The sequence below is a fragment of the Callorhinus ursinus genome, unplaced genomic scaffold, assembly GCF_003265705.2.
Source record: "Callorhinus ursinus isolate GAN/ISIS: 27379988/994484 unplaced genomic scaffold, GSC_fseal_2.0 scaffold55, whole genome shotgun sequence".
Taxonomy (NCBI): domain Eukaryota; kingdom Metazoa; phylum Chordata; class Mammalia; order Carnivora; family Otariidae; genus Callorhinus; species Callorhinus ursinus.
In genome coordinates this window covers 7,202,596-7,221,768 of record NW_027397117.1, presented here as the reverse complement: position 1 = coordinate 7,221,768, position 19,173 = coordinate 7,202,596, and the positions used below count along the sequence as shown (strand labels likewise).

Below are 19,173 nucleotides of genomic sequence, written 5' to 3'. Positions count from 1 at the left end.
TTCCAGAGTTCCTTCTTGCCATTCTCTTTTATATCAACGCTGCGCAAAAAGTAGGCCAAGGTAAGAAAGCCTCTTCTACCTCTTCTAACTCAAGACAGAACCCTGAAGATCTTAAGTCACTTTGGCCCTTGAGCAGAACTCACTGGAAGTACTGGACGATAACTCAGCTACCATTGTGGTTAAAAATCAGAGCATCTGTAATGGGCTGAACAATGTCCCCTCCCCTCAAAAAAATCCACATCCTAATCTCTGGCACCTGTAAATGTTACCTAACACGGAAAAAGGACTTTGCAGATGGGATTCATCGTGGGCCAGGGGATTATCTTCGATTATGCACATAGACTGTAAATGTTATCACAAGGGCCCATCACACGGGAGGCAAGAAAGTCAGAGGGGTAAGAAGGGCGTGTGATGAAGGAAGAGGAGGAAGGGGGATGTGATGTAGCCACAAACAAAGAAATGAGGACTTCTGGAAGCTGGAAAAGGCACAGAAATGGATTCTGCCCTACAACCTCCAGAAGGACCCACACCGCTGAGCACACGTTGAGTTTAGCTCTGTGAAGCTCATTCCAGACTTCTGACCTCGGAACATAAGAGAATACCTCTGCGTTGCTTCCAGCCACCACACTGGTAGTAATTTGTTATAGCAGCCATGGGAATATGGCATCAAAATTAACCCACTTTACTCAACCTCCAGCTTCCCAGCTGGTGTGCTCTGGGATCCTGATCTGCGCATCTCTGGGAGCAGCAGGGTAGGACGTGGGCAAGAGTCATACAGAGCTGCCCAAAGGCCCTCCAGGTGTCCCCGGGGTCACACAAATACTGTTCTTTTCTCCGTGTTCCTGCACCACGGAAAGGGGAGGGAAAGTTGCAGGTATGACAGAGCCACAGGAATAAGCACCTCTCAAACATCACAGGGCAAGCTCCTGAACACAGCCCATCAGATAGGAGCACAAATAAAAGGAGGTGGACATTCCCTACATTTCGATCTTTCGGTATCACTGTTTGATAAGCTGCGCTTGAAAACTTTAGCTAAAGAAGCAAAATACGGTATCTTTCCCCAGCAAGAAATCTCTGACGCTAAGACCCCATGAGGTCCCAAAGCAGGTTTATCCACTGCTGGTCTGCCCCAGGCAGCCTCTCCTACACTCCCTCCCTCCAGGTTCCTGTGTCCCTGGGATCTGGGGACACGATGGCCTCCAGAGCTTGCCTGCCACCGACCTGATGGGGAGAGAGGGGTCTCCGGCGTCCCACCAGTCTTTCGGGGGGCTGATGTACATGCACCACAGCTCCCAGCTGTAGCCGTGGGCCGAGTTCTCATACCGCTGCACCTCAAAGGTGTCCTGTTTGATGTTGTCGATGGACGGAAGGATCACTCGCTTCCGGTTCTCCTGGATTCGGGACAGAACCGGCTCGGCCCTGAAACACACGGAAGGAGAAGTAAAATCTCTCTTCTGCGGCATGCCCACCCCTCCCCTGACACAGACCCCCACACCACGGAGAATGAACAAAAGCAACCTGGCTAAAGGGGGGGCCCTGGGTGGGCTGGGCCTCAGGTGGAAACTGAAGCACCTGAGCCACCTGCCCTGGGGTGGATCGTGCCTCTGTGAGCATGCTCTGTACGGTGGTGCAGTGTGGTCCACACCCTGGCCCCCAGGGGGATCCTACGTCGCTCTTGCCTGGGCCTGAGGGGCCCGCAGCAAGAATTCAGTGCGTGGGGGCCTCTCCCCCAGAAAGCCCCAGGCCTCTCTTTTGTGCTGACAGCGGTAAGCCAAGGCAAGCCCCGCTGACTCCAAGCGGTTCCTGTTTGCCATTTCCCCTCGGGCACTGGTTGATGCCTCCTGTTTCTTCTGCAGGAGCTGAATTTTCTCTCCCAAAATGGGTCACTCCTGCCCTTGACGGCCTGGTTTTAATAAGCATTTCACTAGCTTCTTGGTGTGTGTGACTATTTCAGTTGTTTTAATTGATTATTTAATTGATTTCTTACAAGGGATCTAATTGAATTGGTTAGCAATGGCAGGAGAGAACTAATTAAATGCAAAGGCAAGCAGAATCCTGCCTCCCAGCAAGCCTGCCCCCTCATGCCTGCAGTGGGGGACAGGCAGGGACCTGGCTCAGGGTTCAAGATGCAGTCCTGCCCACTTAGGAGAAAGCAGATGGTCAGACTCCCCCACCAGTGTGTGTCTCCAAGGCAGACGTAGGAACGGATTGTTTCCCAGATTCGAGAAGGAAAAGATGGCTCTCATAAGCCAGGGCATTAATCTCCCTGCTTAGAACAGAGCTCGGGCTTTGGAAAAGAGTCAAGTGAAAACCCCATTCCTCTGCGTTATTTGGAAGAATAATGAGAATGCTCGGCCTGCCTCCCATCTCTTTTCATTTCCAGCTATTGAATTACCTGTTGGCTCATCTCATCTTTCTATTTAAAATGAGCAATAAAATATACCCTGGGCCAGTTACCGCCTCCAGTGCTTTTGCACACCCCAAATAGGCTGAAGCCAAGGGGGACTGACTCGCCATGGCTTCCAGATACACTTCTGAGCTTCACCCCTCCAAGCACCTGCTCCTGCTGTTCTCCTCCTTGGAGAAGTGCCCGTGGCCACTGGCAGGAAGTCTAGTTACCTATGGAGTCTTACCAGATCAAGTGCCACCTCTCCCAAGAAGCCTTCTTTGATTTCTCCTGGTAGGAAGCTTCTCTCCCTCCTCTCAGCTCTTGGACCATCTTCTGCACCTCATCAAGTCACTCTGGCTATACCCTGTCTGTGCTAGTCTTGGAATACACACTATTTTTCCTTACGGCCGAATGGAAGCTGATATTTATGGAGCACTTACTGCGGGCTAGGCACCATTCTAAACATTCTCACAATGGTCCTAGGAGGTAGACAGAATGATCAGCATTTGACAAATGAGGTGAAGTGGCTTGCCCCGGGGCCACACAGCCAGCTGGTGGCAGGGCCGGGTTTCTAACCCGGATGGTCTGGCTTCACGCCCGACCCATAAGCTCCACTGTGTCCTTGACGGAGCCAGGCTCCCCTCGGCTGGTCTGGTGGCCTGAGGTTTAGAAGCACTCAGTCCCCCGTCACTGTGGTGAACTTCTAAGCATGGGGACAGAAGAGCTTCGTCCCACTAACGCTCCTGATGCTGCGGAGTGTGACCTCCCAGTCTGCAAGGGAAGGTACACCCGTTCCAGTTGTTTTCTCCCGCCCCTGCAGATACCCCAACCTTCTACCAAGCGGCCCGCTGTGCTTCCGGCGGAGCAGCGCACTCCCGCCCGCAACCCGTTATCATGTGACCTGCTCTGGCCAATGGGGTGTGAGCACACGAGATGACGTCACACCGGAGCAGAAACTGGCAGAGCCAGCCCCGAGCCACAACAATGGGATGTCCTTTGACAAAAGTCCTGCTTCCTGTAGCCTCAGACTGCAGAGACAGGACGTGTGTCTCTCATTTCAATATTGCGTTGTATTGGATGATTTTAAATTGTCTGCGTGTTGCCGTTTGTGCAGCTTCAAGCCAGAAGCGCATCTTCAGTGAAAGATTGCAAATACTAATCAGGTTCATTCAGGGAAGCAGCCTCCGATTCTCTGAGATGCATGCACGTCGCCACATGACCTGTTACGCCAGCCCACCCCCGTCAACCCTGACTGGAGGGGCCATGACCATGCTCAGGACTTGCGAGCTATGGCGCTGGGTCACTCACACCCTTGGGTGGCACTAAATGCTCTTGCTGAGAAATGCCCGCTACCTAATCGTGGTTTTAGATAACAATACAATTCTCTTATGTTCCCCAGACCTATAACCCATAACTGAAATTCCTGGATTTGAAAAACGGGGATGCTAATATGGCTACATCAAATAAATAACCGCAAACAGCCTCATTTTAGCAATGATCCAATTGTTAATCTACAGATTGTATTTTTTAAAATTTGGGTGTTCTTCAGGTGGTTGTTTTAATACTGTTTATTAGCCCCATTAAGAAATGTAGACTTAAGTAGTCCAACCAACCCACTGAGCAATTCCTATGTCATACCTTACAGTTAACAGCTTAAGGCATTTTACTACAAGTTTCCACAAGCCCTGAATCAAATCTCTAATCTTTTCACAATAAAGTAGATTGGCATATAAAATAAAATACATCACTACTCATTTCCTACATGGTCTCTTCTAGCCGGATTTCCATTTTATGTACATGAAATGACAGTCTAAAGACTGTTAAATATCAATGTTCCCTTCCAAGAAGGGAGAACAAATTCCAATTTTTTAAACAAAAGGGACAGTCTCAGGAGGACTTTACCTAAGTGGCCATGTGTGTAAACTGTACAAGTTAAGCTGTTTTAAAGTTATAGATGATAAGCAAATGAACTCAAATATCCTGTCTTGGGGCACCTGGATGGCTCCATCAGCTGAGCGTCTGCCTTCGGCTCGGGTCATGATCTCAGGGTCCTGGGATCAAGTCCCACATCAGGTTCCCTGTTCAGCGGGAGCATGCTTCTCCCTCTCCCTCTGATTGCAGCTCCCCCTGCTAGTGCTCTCTCTCTCTCTCTCTCTCTATATATATATCAAATAAATAAATAAATAAAATCTTTTTAAAAAAGTCCTGTCTTCTCTGTACTATGTTTCAGCTAATATTGCAAAACTAATGCCAGTTCTAAAAGTTGCTATGACCAATTCCGTTGACTTTTGCAAGGTACCTTAAGTTACAACAAAAACCTCCTCGGGGGTCTCAGGATGTGGAGGATATGGGGAGCAGAGTTACAGACAGAGAACCAGCAGCTGACCTGCCCCACAGACGAGATGAAAGTCTTTGTTGTCATAAATCACTGAAGTTGGAGATTATGACTGCAGTATATAACCCAGCGAAAGTTGAGACACAGTGTCTACCTTGTAACAAGTCAGCACAAGGGACATCTGTCATTCTGGTGGTGGAAATTGAGCGTGATGGCCTAAGGCTGGCACAGAGGCCAGTTAGACTATGGGCTACCTGAGGGCAGACAGCAAATCCTGCCAGATTCCGAACCCCAGCTGAGTGACCAACTGTCCCACTTTGCCCAGGACTGTTCCAGTTTTACCACTGAAAAGTCCTGCATTTTGGGAAATCCCTCAGCACTAGGCAGATCTGAACAGTGGGTGACTCCATCCCTGGCCTAGGACAGTGTTTGGGACAGTGGCAGGCATCCAGCAAATATTTGTCAAATGGATAATTCAGGCAGCCACTGTGTTACTTTAGGTGGATGATGATGAGGGTGTGAGATGCGTGAGTGGAGGTCAAGGCGAAAGGCAGACATGCACAATAGAAGGGGAAGCCAGCTAGAGCTAGAGGTTGATGAGAGCTAGAGATTGATTGGATGAGTGACATGATGGGGAGGGAAGAATCAAGTGAAAGGGGACATGGGTAGAGCCACCAGTTTTGACAGAAAAGAAACAGGGAGGCAAAGATGTGGCAAAAAAGACAAAAAGTTCCAATGGAGCATTGGAGTGCATCTGTTCAGAAGGCTTCCAGTTCAACCGTTCTCAAACCTGAGTGAGCATCAGAGTTAACCCAGAGGGCTGGTTAAAATAGATTGCTGGACCCACCCCCAGAGCTTCTGATTTCAGAGGTCTTGGGGGGGAGCCCAAGAATCCGCAACTCAAACAAGTTCCCAGATGCTGCTACTGGTCTGGGGACGACACTTTGAGACCGTTTGTGAGAGAGTAACAACTCTGAAGCTTAGGGGAGGTCAGGGCTGCAAACACACAGCTGTCTGTCACCAGGTCTGATGGTGACAGAAAAACCAGGAAAAGAAACTAGTGTCTGATATGACATCAGATACCCATGTGCACTTGAAAGAGCCAGTGTTAACCCTCTCCTTCATGAGGTCATGCGGATAACCATTCTCCTTTGATCCAGCCATTAAAGAGATTCTAAAGTGTGTTGCAAATGAAGAAGAACAGATGTTTTAATGTTTCATTGGTGATGGGATAGTGGCTCTTCCAATCTGGTACCATGAACAACATTTATTCAAGATGGTACCAGTGAGTTGACACATGTTACAAACATGATTTGTGAAATTAAAGACTCTGCTTCTTAGTAATTAAGCAAATTGAGCACAGGTTACTTAACCTCTGATTTATCACTGGGTAGTCAGCAACAACCACCTGACTGTGCTCTTCAGCTGTCCAGTCCTAAACCAATGTCAGTATGCTCATTGAGTGATTTGCGCATTTTGATGCTTTACTTTTCTTGCATCCTATGTCTCCTCCTCTCCCTGTGCCCCTCCCCCCAATTTCTCCCAGATTGTTCTTTTCACCACCTGGGAAACCACTGGGGGCCACATCTGCAGAGATAAACTCTTCCCTCCCTACAAATGATGTCACAGATAATCCCATGGGTTCCAGGAGGCCTTCCCTGCATACGTAGAATTATAAATGATCTCTTTCCTCCAGATAGCACTCAACCATCCTCCTCAGACAAGGGAAAAGCAAGTGGGAGAAGAGAACAAACATGGCTATCTTGTCCCCTTAGCAAGGATTACCTTGAGTTCTTTCCAATTAATATGTCATTTTCGCTGGGAATTTTGATGATGATGGTAATGGTGATGACCACAACAATGAACAGAGTAAAACAGCAAATTTTTCCCTGCCTCCCAGTTTTGTCCCAGATTATCAACCAACCCTTCTCCATTGTTCTAGTAGCCCCAGAGGAAACAGGCAAAGTTTCCACCTCCCAGATTCTAACTCCTCCTGACCTCATTACTGCGGGTCCTCAGTGCCCCTGGGGTCCAGCTTGTGACCTACCAGCCAGCGGTGAATTCCACGTGGGCATCAAAGAAGCCAGTGACCTGGCCCGTGGCCACCTTCCAGCCCTCGATGCGAGCTCGGATCAGGCCTTCTCTTTTTTGATTGCGCACCACCTTCACCAGCCCAGGGTAGCGTTTGTGGACATACTCCTCCAAGGGGGCCTTCAGCTCCTCTACAAATGACAAAATGCAAGAAGGTCCATAAACATGTCATTTCACCAAGGTGTCCAACCCACTGCAATGCCAATGGATCTTCAGGGAGTTGAGAGAGGCAGAAAAGTTGGCATGTCCGAAATTTCAGTAGAAGAGACAACTTGGTCAGCGTGAGAGTAAGAAGGCATTGCTGACACACCAACCCAGAACAGCAATGTTCGTCCCACATCCAAGGTATACAGCTGGACAGAATCCACATCTGGCTTTTACGTTTTGGCTGCTACAGGCTCGCAGATGTCTCTTGAGGTTGCTTTTCTTTGTGGCCTTTCCTCCTTTCTAGGCCAGCGTTCCTGCCTTCCCACTGTCCCCTGGGTCCCGTTATTCAACTTCTATATCAGTTTTCCCAGCAGCACATACACTGGTTCTTAGAGTACATGTCCTGGGTGGTCCAGACTCATAGTCCTGCACCAGACGCACAGTCAACAAGGTTGTTACTGTGGTCTTAGTTTAACAAAGCAATCTTTGGCTAGTTGCAGAAATGCTGCTCCTCCAGAGATAGAACACCCGAACACCCTCCCTTCTGCAACAAGCAGGTGGTATACAGTGTGTTATTTATATGATCTAATTTAATCCTTACAGCAACCTAAGAGGGAATTAGATTAATTCCATTAATTAGCTTGATTCATTCCACTTTGCAAATGAAGAAACAATCTCGGGGAGGCTAACCTGTCCCAAGGTCACACATCAAGTAATGGAAGGACTAAAACATGAACCATGTCTATGTCTAACACCATAGACAGGACGGTTGACCCCTCTCTGTACACAAGACTCACCAGATGGAGGAGGAGGGGGGAGGGGCTCCCCGGGAGGGGATTCACAGATCTGCCCCCTGCAAGGATCCACCCTTGGAGAGCAGGCTATGGGTCACTCATGGGGCTTGGGAGCATGCAAGCAGACCATAAACCATACTTTAAGAGATACTTTTACCTCTGACTTCACTCGAGAGAAACCCAAAAAGGTTGTATTTATAGATGCCGTGTAGAACCCTCACTTCTTAGTTATACACGGCAACCTTGGGAAATTAAAGCCATACATTTGAGCATAGGGAGAAGTGGAGCTCTCTAGGTCATGGGTGTTGTCCCGGGGAATGATGCAGCCATGGGACCCGGGAAGAAATGCAGAGGCCAGGGTGTGTAGCTGGATGGGAAGGAGAGAGTCTCCAAGGCACGGAGACATGGAACGGTTCCTGTCAGTCCTATGCACAGATGGTGTGGGAATGGGAACATGATGGGCTGCACTGTGCACTCCCCAAAATCTATCTGTCAAAACCCTACCCCCCAGGTCCTCAGAATGTGATCCTATTTGCAGAGAAGGACTTGAAAGAGGTGATTAATTTAAAATGAGGTTGTTAGTGTGGCCCTAATCCAGTATGACTGGTGTTCTTACGAGAAGAGATTTGGAGCCACCGGGGGGGATGGGGGAGGCACCCACAAAGAGGACACATTGAGAAGGTGGCTATCCCCACACCGAGGAGAGAGACCTCAGGAGAAACCAACCCTGCCCACACCCTGATCTTGGACTTCTAGCCTCCAGAACGGTGAGAAAATAAATTTCTGTTGTTATTTCTGTTGTTCAAGCCACCCAGTCTGTGGTCCTTGGTTATGGCAGCCCAAGCAAACTAATACGGGGGGGTATTTGTTTGGAAAGGGGGAAAAAACTGGAATCTGGGCGGGGAAGGGGCATAAACCTCTAACAAGGAGTAGCATGTGCTTGGGTATTCAACACTGGAGTCAGGCCACCTAGGATTCAGAACCCAGGGCTGCCACTTATCACCTGAGTGGCCCTGGGAGATTTAGCCAATCAATTCAGGCCTCAATTTCCTCCTGGGCAGAAGGGGGATGATAATCACTGTATGGACCTCAGAGCACTACGGTGCGGACCGAATGAGTTACTATAGAGAGAATGCAAAGAATTATCGCTGCCGCACGGTAAAGGCTCAACCTTGAGTAGCTGGCATTAATTTTCCCTCTTTCCGTCCACATAGGTGCAGGGCACGTGGACAGAGATTCCAGAGCAGCCCAGGGAACCTGAGGAAGCTGCACCCAAGAAGGGAAAAGTCCTACATGCTAGAACAATGGCTCTCAAACTGGAGGGCATATTGGCACCACTTGGAGGTGCTGAAACAGATTGCTGGGCCCCTCCCTCACAATTCCATTTTCAGAAGGTTGGGGGTGGGGCCTGCGTATTTGTGTTTCTAACAAGACCCAGGGGGTGCCCATGCTGGAGTATGGGGAACCACTTTGAGAACCCCTGAGCTCAAACCACAAAGGGCTTTCTTGGTGCATGCCTGGCGCACCATACACCCTCGAGAAGTTATTTATTGCTGGTGATTTCACCAACTGGTTTCACCCATACTTGCCATCAACCCAGGATTGGTGAGGGGGCTGGTGGAGAAGCCAGGATGCGGGGACCCCCTGCTTCTTCACCCACCCTGAGGGAAGGATAACCAAATACATGGGTTTTCAGCTTCTAGACACCATCTACTGACTGAAGGCTGGCTGGGTTTTCCTGTATGTTCACTAAATTTCTTGGAACAAGAATTCTAGCAAGAGTGCTGGGCAGGCCATGTCTGCTTGGATTTTCCCTCTTCCTCATCAGTGCTGGGTAGGTGGTCAGGGGATGAAGGGGCATGCCATGGAAGGCGATGGATCACGCATGGGCACCTCACCCCCAGAATGCTACAGTGGGAAGCCTGCCCATTCACTAGGTTTGGCACTGGTGGTAGGCATTTTGGGAATCTTCGTAAGTGCAGGGAGAATAACCTGAGTGCTCAGTGCTAAGCACTACACCAGAGCACCCACAGGCACTGTTACTCTTTAGCTGCTGGGTGATCTGGGACCCCAGTGGGGCTCTGCCTGATAACTGGATGGCAATTCCTGGACATACCAGTCACTGTGTCTAAATGCCAAGTGGTTTCCTTACTGGTTCCGTGGTTATGACTGAGACACTCCACTGAGGGTGGAGAGCAGTGACAAGCATTTACAGTGTTGGCAAAATACGGTGTGGTTCATTAGCACTGCCTTCTACAGCTCAAGGCCACTGAGATACAGACATTAAAGGGCTTTGAAAAGTATAAAGGGGAAATGCCCAATCATTTGGTCCTAGCCCTATGGCTGCTAAAAAAAAAAAAAAAAAATGAGATGTTACCTCTAAAGCCCTTCATAGGCATTCAATAAATGTGATTTCTAATAATAATTGACCCATTAACATTATTAACGTAGATCAATTTTATAACTTCCCATGAATGATAGCTTGTCTTTCTAGCTGGTCCATATCATTCTGAAGCCTGGGGCCTACTGTATAGGGGCAGACACCATCCTCACTTACAAAGTTTGGGGACACTTTGTTCTAAATACAACGGAAGTGATGGTCTATGGGCTTTTAAGGGAACACTGAGGGAGAAGTCACCATCTAACCAGCAAGATTCAAGAACAAGGGATACTGGTCAGGCTTCTTTTCCCAGTTACCTCATGTGGTTCTACACCTCAAAAGGTGGTGGCTTGTGCCCTTGCCTGGATTTACAATCAATTCAGACATAAGTGCTTCCTCCAGATGCTTACAGTCTAGGTAAGGAGGTGAGATATGTTCCCCAAATGACAATATTCAGCATGATAAGGAAAATGGAGCTAATGGCCAAGGAAAAATGGCCATACAAGGAAGTGCTAGGAAGGGTCACAGAGGGAGAAATTATTTGGCTTGGGGCGGGGGGGAGTTCATGAAGAAGCAAGTGTCTGAGTTAAGCAGAAGGTTTGGACATGTGTTCTCACTATCCCAGGATACATAAACACACAACAAAATACATAAGCATGGAATTGGGTTTTCTTAGATGACAGAATCACTGTCTGGGGGACTGGAATGATGTCATAAATTAGAAAAGAGAAAAAGAAGAGAAGTAGAAGAACACGTTGGTGAGTTCACCTGGGGACAGGGTGAGGTGCCAGCAGACACTCAGGTAGACTGTTGAACCAAACTAGTGACGCAGAGGTGAGGAGAGAGGCACATAGTGTTGGGGACACAGTGGTGAGAGATGATATCATACGAGAGGCTGGAGACTCCAGGAGATGGAGCGAAGACTTGGAACAGCACTTTGGGGCACATTTAGGAGGCAGGAAGAAGAACTAGGGAACAAGGCTGGCTAGAAACAGGGTCATAGGGGCAGAATCATATCAAGGGTAGAGCCTCAAAAGGAGGATATGCGCATTCATTTCACAAATATGTGCAGAGCGTTTGCATGGCTGAAAATGACACAATCCTTATCCTCAAAGAGTAACCCAACGTCCAACGTGAGGAAAATCAAATGCATTAGAGAAAATGAGAGCTGAGAATGGCCCTTAGATCTAGACAAAGAGTAGGCTCCTGATGGGACCAGAGAGAAAAAGGAATTTCCTTCTGGAAGCAGCTGTGCCCTGCAGGGATAGGTTTGCATCAAGAGAAGTGATTGAGTGGGAGAGCTCAGAAGACTTCCAGAAAGACTACTCCTGGTGGAACACAGTTTTAACAGTCTGAGGTACTGGGGTGTTGAGATTTGGAAATTGTCTTAGAACAAGAGAGCCTACAAGTTAACCAAGTAAAAACAAGGCCCTCAAGCTCACCAGGGAAAGAAACCCACTCCCAACCCGACAGTGGTAAGAAATGTCACCCCCATCACCTGAGATCCTTTATCATCCTTAGCAGATGAAACCAAGCTTGGGTATTATAATAACAGTAAGAAATACATTTTACATGATTTTTCTCACCAGCAAACTCAGAGGAAAAAAAACAAAACTCAAGTCTGCAAAAATAAGTGTTTACCTTCCAGTGTCATAAAATCAAATAGTAAACTGGTCCAGAGTCATTTGGGAATCTTTGTGTTTCCTAAGGTTTTGGTAAATAGCATTTGGGGAGGTCAGGAGGGAAGAAGCAAACACCACCTGTAATCAGAAGGGACCAGAAGAGAGATGTATCTTCTCCTTATCAATAAAAGAAACACCTGTCATCCAGGCTTAAGGAGTACATATTGGCAACAAGAAAGTTACAGAGACTGAGAACTATAGCAAAAACATTATTACAGAATTATATCTAGATCCCACACTTTCAGTGATATTAGAGAATAAGCCACCAGTCCAGTCCTGTATCTAAGCCCTGCTCAGAAGCAAGTGATGACCTTGCAAACTCATCTCTACTTGTTGCAGAACCAGTCCATGAACCTTGGTGCCACAAAGACGTGAACTTGGAACTGGCCATGCTGCCCGGGGCTGAGCCATGTCTGTACCTCTCAACCCTCACAGTTATTATGTCTTGATGATGAGACCTATTGAATGTTCTAATTCTCCCTCAAGGTATGGCGACTCAAGAGAATCAGTGTAAGCTCAGATGAGTGTCTCTCAAATGTTGACCTGCATCTGAATCCCTGGTAGGTCTGGGGTGTGGTCCAAGAACTTGCATTTCTAACAAGTTTCAAGGGGCTTGCTGCTGCTGCTAGCCTGGCAATCGCGCTTTGGGTAGCTCTGGCTTAGTGGCAACCACCTCTACAACCCCATCTGTGTGAATTAGCCCCTGTGTATGGAACGGGACTCCTCCTAACTGAGCAGACGTTCCAGAATCCCAGTGGTGCCACTGTCCATCTCTGCTTTTCCCACTATGTGAACCTTCTTCTCCTGCCTCCTTTGAGAGATGGAGCTCCTTGAAGGTGACCTCAGTCTACATGGTGAGGGTCTGTCTTGCTGTTTCCCAAACTGGATCCCCATTGCTGGTCACCCCTGCACAGAGCAACCTCACCATGAGGTCCATCCCCTGCCCAGGACCTCATAGGTTCCTGGCTTCTGTTCTCACTCCCAGGACTCCTCTTGCTACTGCTATTAGTGCTACGATTCTACCAATATTACTTCTGCCACTCTCAGGGCCACTGTCACCACCACAGCCACTTATTACCAACCCTTCTCCCTGCCAGCAGCTTTGGGCACGCCACTAGCGGGGAATGCATGGGTTGTGACAGCTGGGACGAGAAAACGGCACATATGGCATGTTCCAGTTAAAAGCAAAAAACAAAACACGCCTGCCTCAAAGCCAGCATTTCTTAGAATGTGGTCCCTACCTGGGAATCACCTAGGAGCTTGTGCAAATGCAGGTTCCCAGTCACACTCTAAGAATTTCTAATTTAGTTGGCTTTAGTAGGGTTGACCAGCACTCCAGACGATTCTAACACAAACCCAAAACTTCTTGAAAGCACTGTGGGATTCTTTTTCATTGTTTTTAGCGTGATAAAATACACATAAAATTGACCATTTTGATTATTTTTAAGTGTGCGATTCAGTGGCATTCTGTGCATTCACAGTGTGGCGCAACCATCACCACTATCTAGTTCTAGAACTTTCCACCACACCAAACATAAACCCTGCACCCATTAAGCAGTGATTCTCCACTTCCTACCCCCACCTCACCCTCTGGTGGCTGCTAATCCACTTTCCATCCCTATGAATCTGCCTTTTCTGTATAGTTCATAAAAATGGAATCACAGAGCATGTGGCCTTTTGGTCTATAAGCCTGGGTCAACTATGAAGTTGGGGAAGGAGAGATGAAGAGTAGTTTTGAGTGTGATTTTTAACACCTAGGCCTCACTGAAGATCTGATTCTAGGTTTTGCTGCCAGTTTGCTTTTTCTGACCCTCGTTTTGGTCTTCTAGTCGACCGGAAGCTTGTTCCCAAAGCAACTCCAGGCTCAGTGAAGGGGGTTCTGGCCTCTCTGTGGAGAGGACCCAGCCCTTGAATCTATGTCATACTCCCAGGCTTGCCTAACACCAGCCTTTCCTCCATCCCTGATGAAAACTTCCAGCTCACCACGCTTGGGGGTTTTAAGATCACTCAGGGAAAAAAAACATGGTCTTTGAAACAGGGTTTTAGTGGAGTTATTAGTCGTGATTAGCCCTACATTTCTGCAGTGTCTTTTTTTTTATGAGATTTGTTTAATGTAAAAACCAGCTACACTACTCCAGAAAGAACACAGAATATAGACTTCAAACACACGGCTTTTCGGGTATGCCGCAAATATCTTCGTGCCTGAAACAACTAACCAGCTAAATGCATAAAAGTGGCCATACAAAAACCAATAGTGCTTTTTTAAAAATTGTCTTTTAAAATAAAAAGGGAAGACAGAGAAACCTGGTTGCATATCCTGGTCATGCAATATATGGGTTTCTCATTTGCCAAATGGAGATAGGAAGTTCCAGAAACAAATCCGGGTTTTGTAGAACCGAAAGTCTGTAAAATTTGGAGGATCCTCTTTAAGAAAAGAAAATCTCGGGCGCCTGGGTGGCTCAGTTGGTTAAGCGACTGCCTTCGGCTCAGGTCATGATCCTGGAGTCCCGGGATCGAGTCCCACATCGGGCTCCCTGCTCAGCGGGGAGTCTGCTTCTCCCTCTGACCCTCTTCCCTCTCATGCTCTCTATCTCTGGTTCTCTCTCTCTCAAATAAATAAATAAAATCTTTAGAAAAAAAAAAAGAAAAGAAAATCTCTTGGGGCGCCTGGGTGGCTCAGTCAGTTAAGTGTCCAACTCTTGGTTTTGGCTCTGGTCATGATCTCAGGGTCGCGAGATCGAGCCCCGCGTCGTGCTCTGCACTGGGTGCGGTGCTTGCTTAAGATTCTCTCTCTGCCTCTCCTTCTATCCCACCCCAAACCCAGCTTGCGTGCTCTCTCTCTCAAAAAAAAAAAAAAAATCTCTTCTTCATAAATTTTCCAAAAACACATGGGCTTTGGGGTAAACACAGTCCAAAAGCAATGGGTGAACACAGTCGATGGGGCTGCAGACCTGAGAGGTCCCAAAGCATAAGTTTTGTTAGCTTGACAGTGAGCACACCCGGGTGAGGCTGACTTCATGGATGCAAAGTTCCTTTTTGCTAATAATCACACTTCAAATACAATGCTCGTCTGTATCTACAATGAAGTGTCTCAATGCCAAAAGAGCTAAGCAAGCTAAGACCGTCTGCTAATCATGAAATGCTCCAGAACACTATTCAGATTAGTTCCCCTTTCACAATCAATGAGAGAATGACCTTTCTTGCCAACTTCTAACATTCTACAACTTTTTTCTTCACAGGTATTTATTTTACATTTTTTGCTTTAACATTTAATACTTCTTGGCACTAATTAAGGACCACATACTTGTTGTAGTTGCTTTGGTTCTATCAACTCTTTCTACCCTCGCGATGACGCTGTGACGTAAGGGGTACTATTATCTCCATTTTATGGATGAGCCAACTGGAGCGCAGAGAGGACAAGGTCCTTACCGCAAGTCACACAGTTTGAAAGTGACACGGGCTACCCTCCCTGTCATTCTGCCCCTGATTCCTGTGGATGCAGGGCTGTGAAATCTGAAGTCATTGGTCTGCTCACGCAGGAACCATACCTTGCACAGAGAAGTAGGGTCCTGACCCAGATTTGTTTTGTCCCGGAACTGGCCCCCTCTGTAACTCTGAGGCGCCCATACTCTCCCTCTGAGCTCAGTGCATGCATCGACCTCTCTCGGCCTCACCATCCCCGGATGGTGATCGCCCTCTCCAGAGAACAAACCCATGGGGGCTGTTGGAGAGGCTTGAAAGGGATGGGGGGGAGGGCCATCTAGAAGAACCTGCTGAACTTGGAGACAGTCCTACCAGACTCTGAAAGGACAGCAGTGACACATGAGCCACGGTCCCCACTCCACTGCACAAGCCTGCTTGTCTCTGAAATCCTGGCCCTTGCAAACATCCACAGAAAGGAAGTGAGCACGTTAAAATGCAGGTTGAAATAATACAGAAGGCGGCTATAATGCGTATTTTATTCTCCGAGCAGCTCTCAGCTTTGTGACTTAAATAATGCATTTTCTGACTATGGGAGCAAAAAGAAAAGAAAAAAAAAAAAAAAGAGGCGGGAGCAGAAAACTTCAGGAAGAATGGGGGAGATTAAAAAGAGATGTTTTTGCTGTGTGTGAAAGCATTTTAAAGTCTATTCCATAGCGAGATCAAAGCAAGGACCAAAGAAGCAAAAGAGGAAAAGAAGCAAGAAAAGAGATGTAAGGCACAAAATATACCAAAGTGTTAAACTAAATATATCCCACAGAGTTGTGCATTCATGAGAGGGGCTTTGAAAAGGGAAGCCATCCCTGCTTTCAATTCCTTTGTGAAATTCCTCTCCTCTGTTTTCCCCCATTTAAATTTCACCTTTAAAAAACAAAAACAAAACAAAACAAAAAAAAACCTACAAGTAGCCTAAAGCAACAGGGAAACATCATAAAGCCCATAGGTGGTACCTCCAAGTTGCTGCCCCAAATTAGAAGAGCATTCCTGATCCTGCCCCATCAAAAGGCAGTTCCAAGTCTGGTATTTGCAGCTGACTCTAATAATAACATATGAATTTAAGCGATAAAATTTGTCTACAAGCTGGAGTGTGTTTTTCTTTCATTATGTTTCTTATTTACTGCGATATTGATTCTGAATGCTCTGAAGCTGGCAAAATTTTTCCTTGAAATAGCAAAAGTCACAGTCATTAAGGGCAAGGGTGGGGAGAGCAAAACAGAACACAAGAGACGTGAAGTCCTGGAGAGAACAGGGTCACGTCTTGGCGCTGGGTCGCCTCGGGTTCTCCCTCAGTGCTGGTGGCAGCCAGGAATGGAATAACAAGAGCAAGGCGTCTGGTCAGCCCACCATTCTCTAGTCTTTGGGGATTCTGTATTCAGAGCCCTGAATGCTCCAAGGTCAATGGCAGCATGGATCCTGGGGCGCGAGGAGGATGCTTGTGCATGCTCACAACAAACGGCCCACACCGAAGCGATACGTAGCACGAAAGCATTCTGTAAAGAGCAGCTCGTGTGAGGGTCCCAAAGTCCCACAGAACCTACTATGTCTCCGCTGAGCCAGGAGACTATGTGTAGGAAATCACGGGCACTGAGCAAGCAGAACACAGTGGGGCTGGAATGCCTCCCACACAGGAGCACGCCGGCTGCACGGAGCTGGAATGTTCTGATGTGGAAAGAGAATGAAAATGGATAGAACTCAAGAAGAGAGGGTGCCCCTTGGGTGCACTTGGGTGCACTTACCTCGGGCCCGGGGCCACCTGGGGAGGCAGAGACACACCTGTATCTTCAGCCGCCATAGGACACCCACTCTGCCTTTGTACCAACCCCTCCAGCATTCCAAGACATCCTACAAGGGGGGATTTCCTAGTAGACTCCCTTGAGGTCAGGCAGCTGACTGTCCTCCCTTGTAAGAAAAGCAGGAAATGGGTGAAATCAGTCAAGACCTACCCCTCATGACTCTGAAGGCGGCCATCGTGCCCTAAGGGCGAGAGCAAGTAAAGGGTTCGCTGTAGGTCGGGTGATCTCTGAGGCTGCACAGCATTGTTGGAGGATGTCGAAGACTCACCGGTGCATGCTATCCCTCCTTAATCCTGTGGCTCAGTAAGGCTCCTCATACCTGACTGAGATTCTCTCTCTTTGAGACTCCAGTCCATCATCAATTCTCACACATCAAATCTCATCTGCACGCTTCCCTCTGTGTACCCCAAGCTTCCCTGCCTCCATTTGGATACTTCTTCCTACTGTTGCTTCCTCCCACTTCCCTATGTCCCAAATCCCTCTCATGGGCCAACTCAAGTACCACAAAGACCTCATTTATTTCCCCAACTTGTAGGAACCTTAAGTACGAATCCCCTGAGGTGTTGTCCACGGTGTGCCGGTCCACCCAGCCCCCTCTCCTTCTGGAGCTTTCCTCATGGTTACTGGGTGGTTCTGTGCATGACCCTGCCCTCCTAGACACTGTTGGCAGGTTCAGGGAAGGGCATCTGATGCGTACTAAAGCACCATTTCCCTTCCCTAGGATTCCCCTGGAGAGATGGGCCTGTTCCTCTCCAGTGGCGGAAGCTGGGATTATAACACAGCTTTGAGCCATCTCCCAAGCCGTATTTCCCTCCAGGTGGCCCAGAGAACTGGAGGTGGCCTGTCATTCACAGACTCCTTTGAATGCCTGGCTCTGACTCTCCCTTGGCTCAGCCTCGCTCTTTTTTTTTTTTTTTTGTGATGCAGCGTTCCATGATTCGTTGTTTGTGCATCACACCCAGTGCTCCACGCGGAACGTGCCCTCTTTAATACCCATCACCAGGCTGACCCATCCCCCCACCCCCCTCCCCTCTAGAACCCCTAGTTTGTTTTTCAGAGTCCATCGTCTCTCATGGTTCGTCTCCCCCTCCGATTTTCCCCCTTCATTCTTCCCCTCCTGCTATGTTCTTCTTTTTTCTTCTTAACATATGTTGCATTATTTGTTTCAGAGGTACAGAACTGTGATTCAACAGTCTTGCACAATTCACAGCACTAGCCATAGCACATACCCTCCCCAATGTCTATCACCCAGCCACCCCGTCCCTCTGACCCCCCACCACTCCAGCAACCCTCAGTTTGTCTCCTGAGATTAAGAATTCCTCATATCAGTGAGGTCATATGATACATGTCTTTCTCTGATTGACTTATTTCACTCAGCATAACACCCTCCAGTTCCATCCACGTCGTTGCAAATGGCAAGATCTCATTCCTTTTGATGTCAGCCTCACTCTTGTCTCGGGGTTGGGTCAGACCCTCCAGCATTTTTGTTGGTTCCCATCAGTGTGAACCCTAAGTCTGCCCACGAGGCAAAACTTTCAACAAACATTCTGGATAACTCCTGGTTCTTGTAGAATGCAACCATTCCCTTTCGTGCCCTAGTCATGGTCACCAAGGTTAAAACAGAAATTTTTCTTCCACTGGAGGCTGGGTTGGAGGATTAAAAGTTAATTGAACTTTTTGAAGAGGGGGTATCACACAACTGGAAGGAATGACCAAAAAAGCTTATTTGAACATGCATGTACCGTAAGGCCCCACAATTGCATTCTTGGCCATCTATCTCACAGAGATGAAGATTTATTTTCACACAAACATCTATACGCAAATGTTGATAGCAACTTTATTGGTAAAAACCCCAAATGAAACAACCCAAATGTCCTTCCATGGGCCAAGGGGGAAACAGACTGCGATGAAGCTATATCATGGAACTCTGTGCAGAAATCAAAAGGAATGAACTCTGTACACACAGCAACTAGGACCGATCTCAAGGGACCCATGCTGAGTGTAAAAAGATTAGATACCGTATGATTCAATTTAGAGAACATTCTGGAAATAACAAAATTATAGGACGGAGAACAGATCAGT

General features: G+C 47.7%; 1 protein-coding gene across 1 annotated transcript in view; it reads right to left on the bottom strand.

The window, feature by feature from the left end:
* Window positions 1-19,173, bottom strand: part of GALNT17 (polypeptide N-acetylgalactosaminyltransferase 17) — a 453,103-nt gene that overhangs the window by 220,044 nt on the left and 213,886 nt on the right. Inside the window, exons 4-5 of the mRNA XM_025864642.2 lie at window positions 6,772-6,946; window positions 1,222-1,419 (exon numbers count right to left, since the gene is read on the bottom strand). Of these exons, the coding sequence (XP_025720427.1) occupies window positions 1,222-1,419; window positions 6,772-6,946 (373 nt within the window). The remainder of the gene's footprint in view (window positions 1-1,221; window positions 1,420-6,771; window positions 6,947-19,173) is intronic.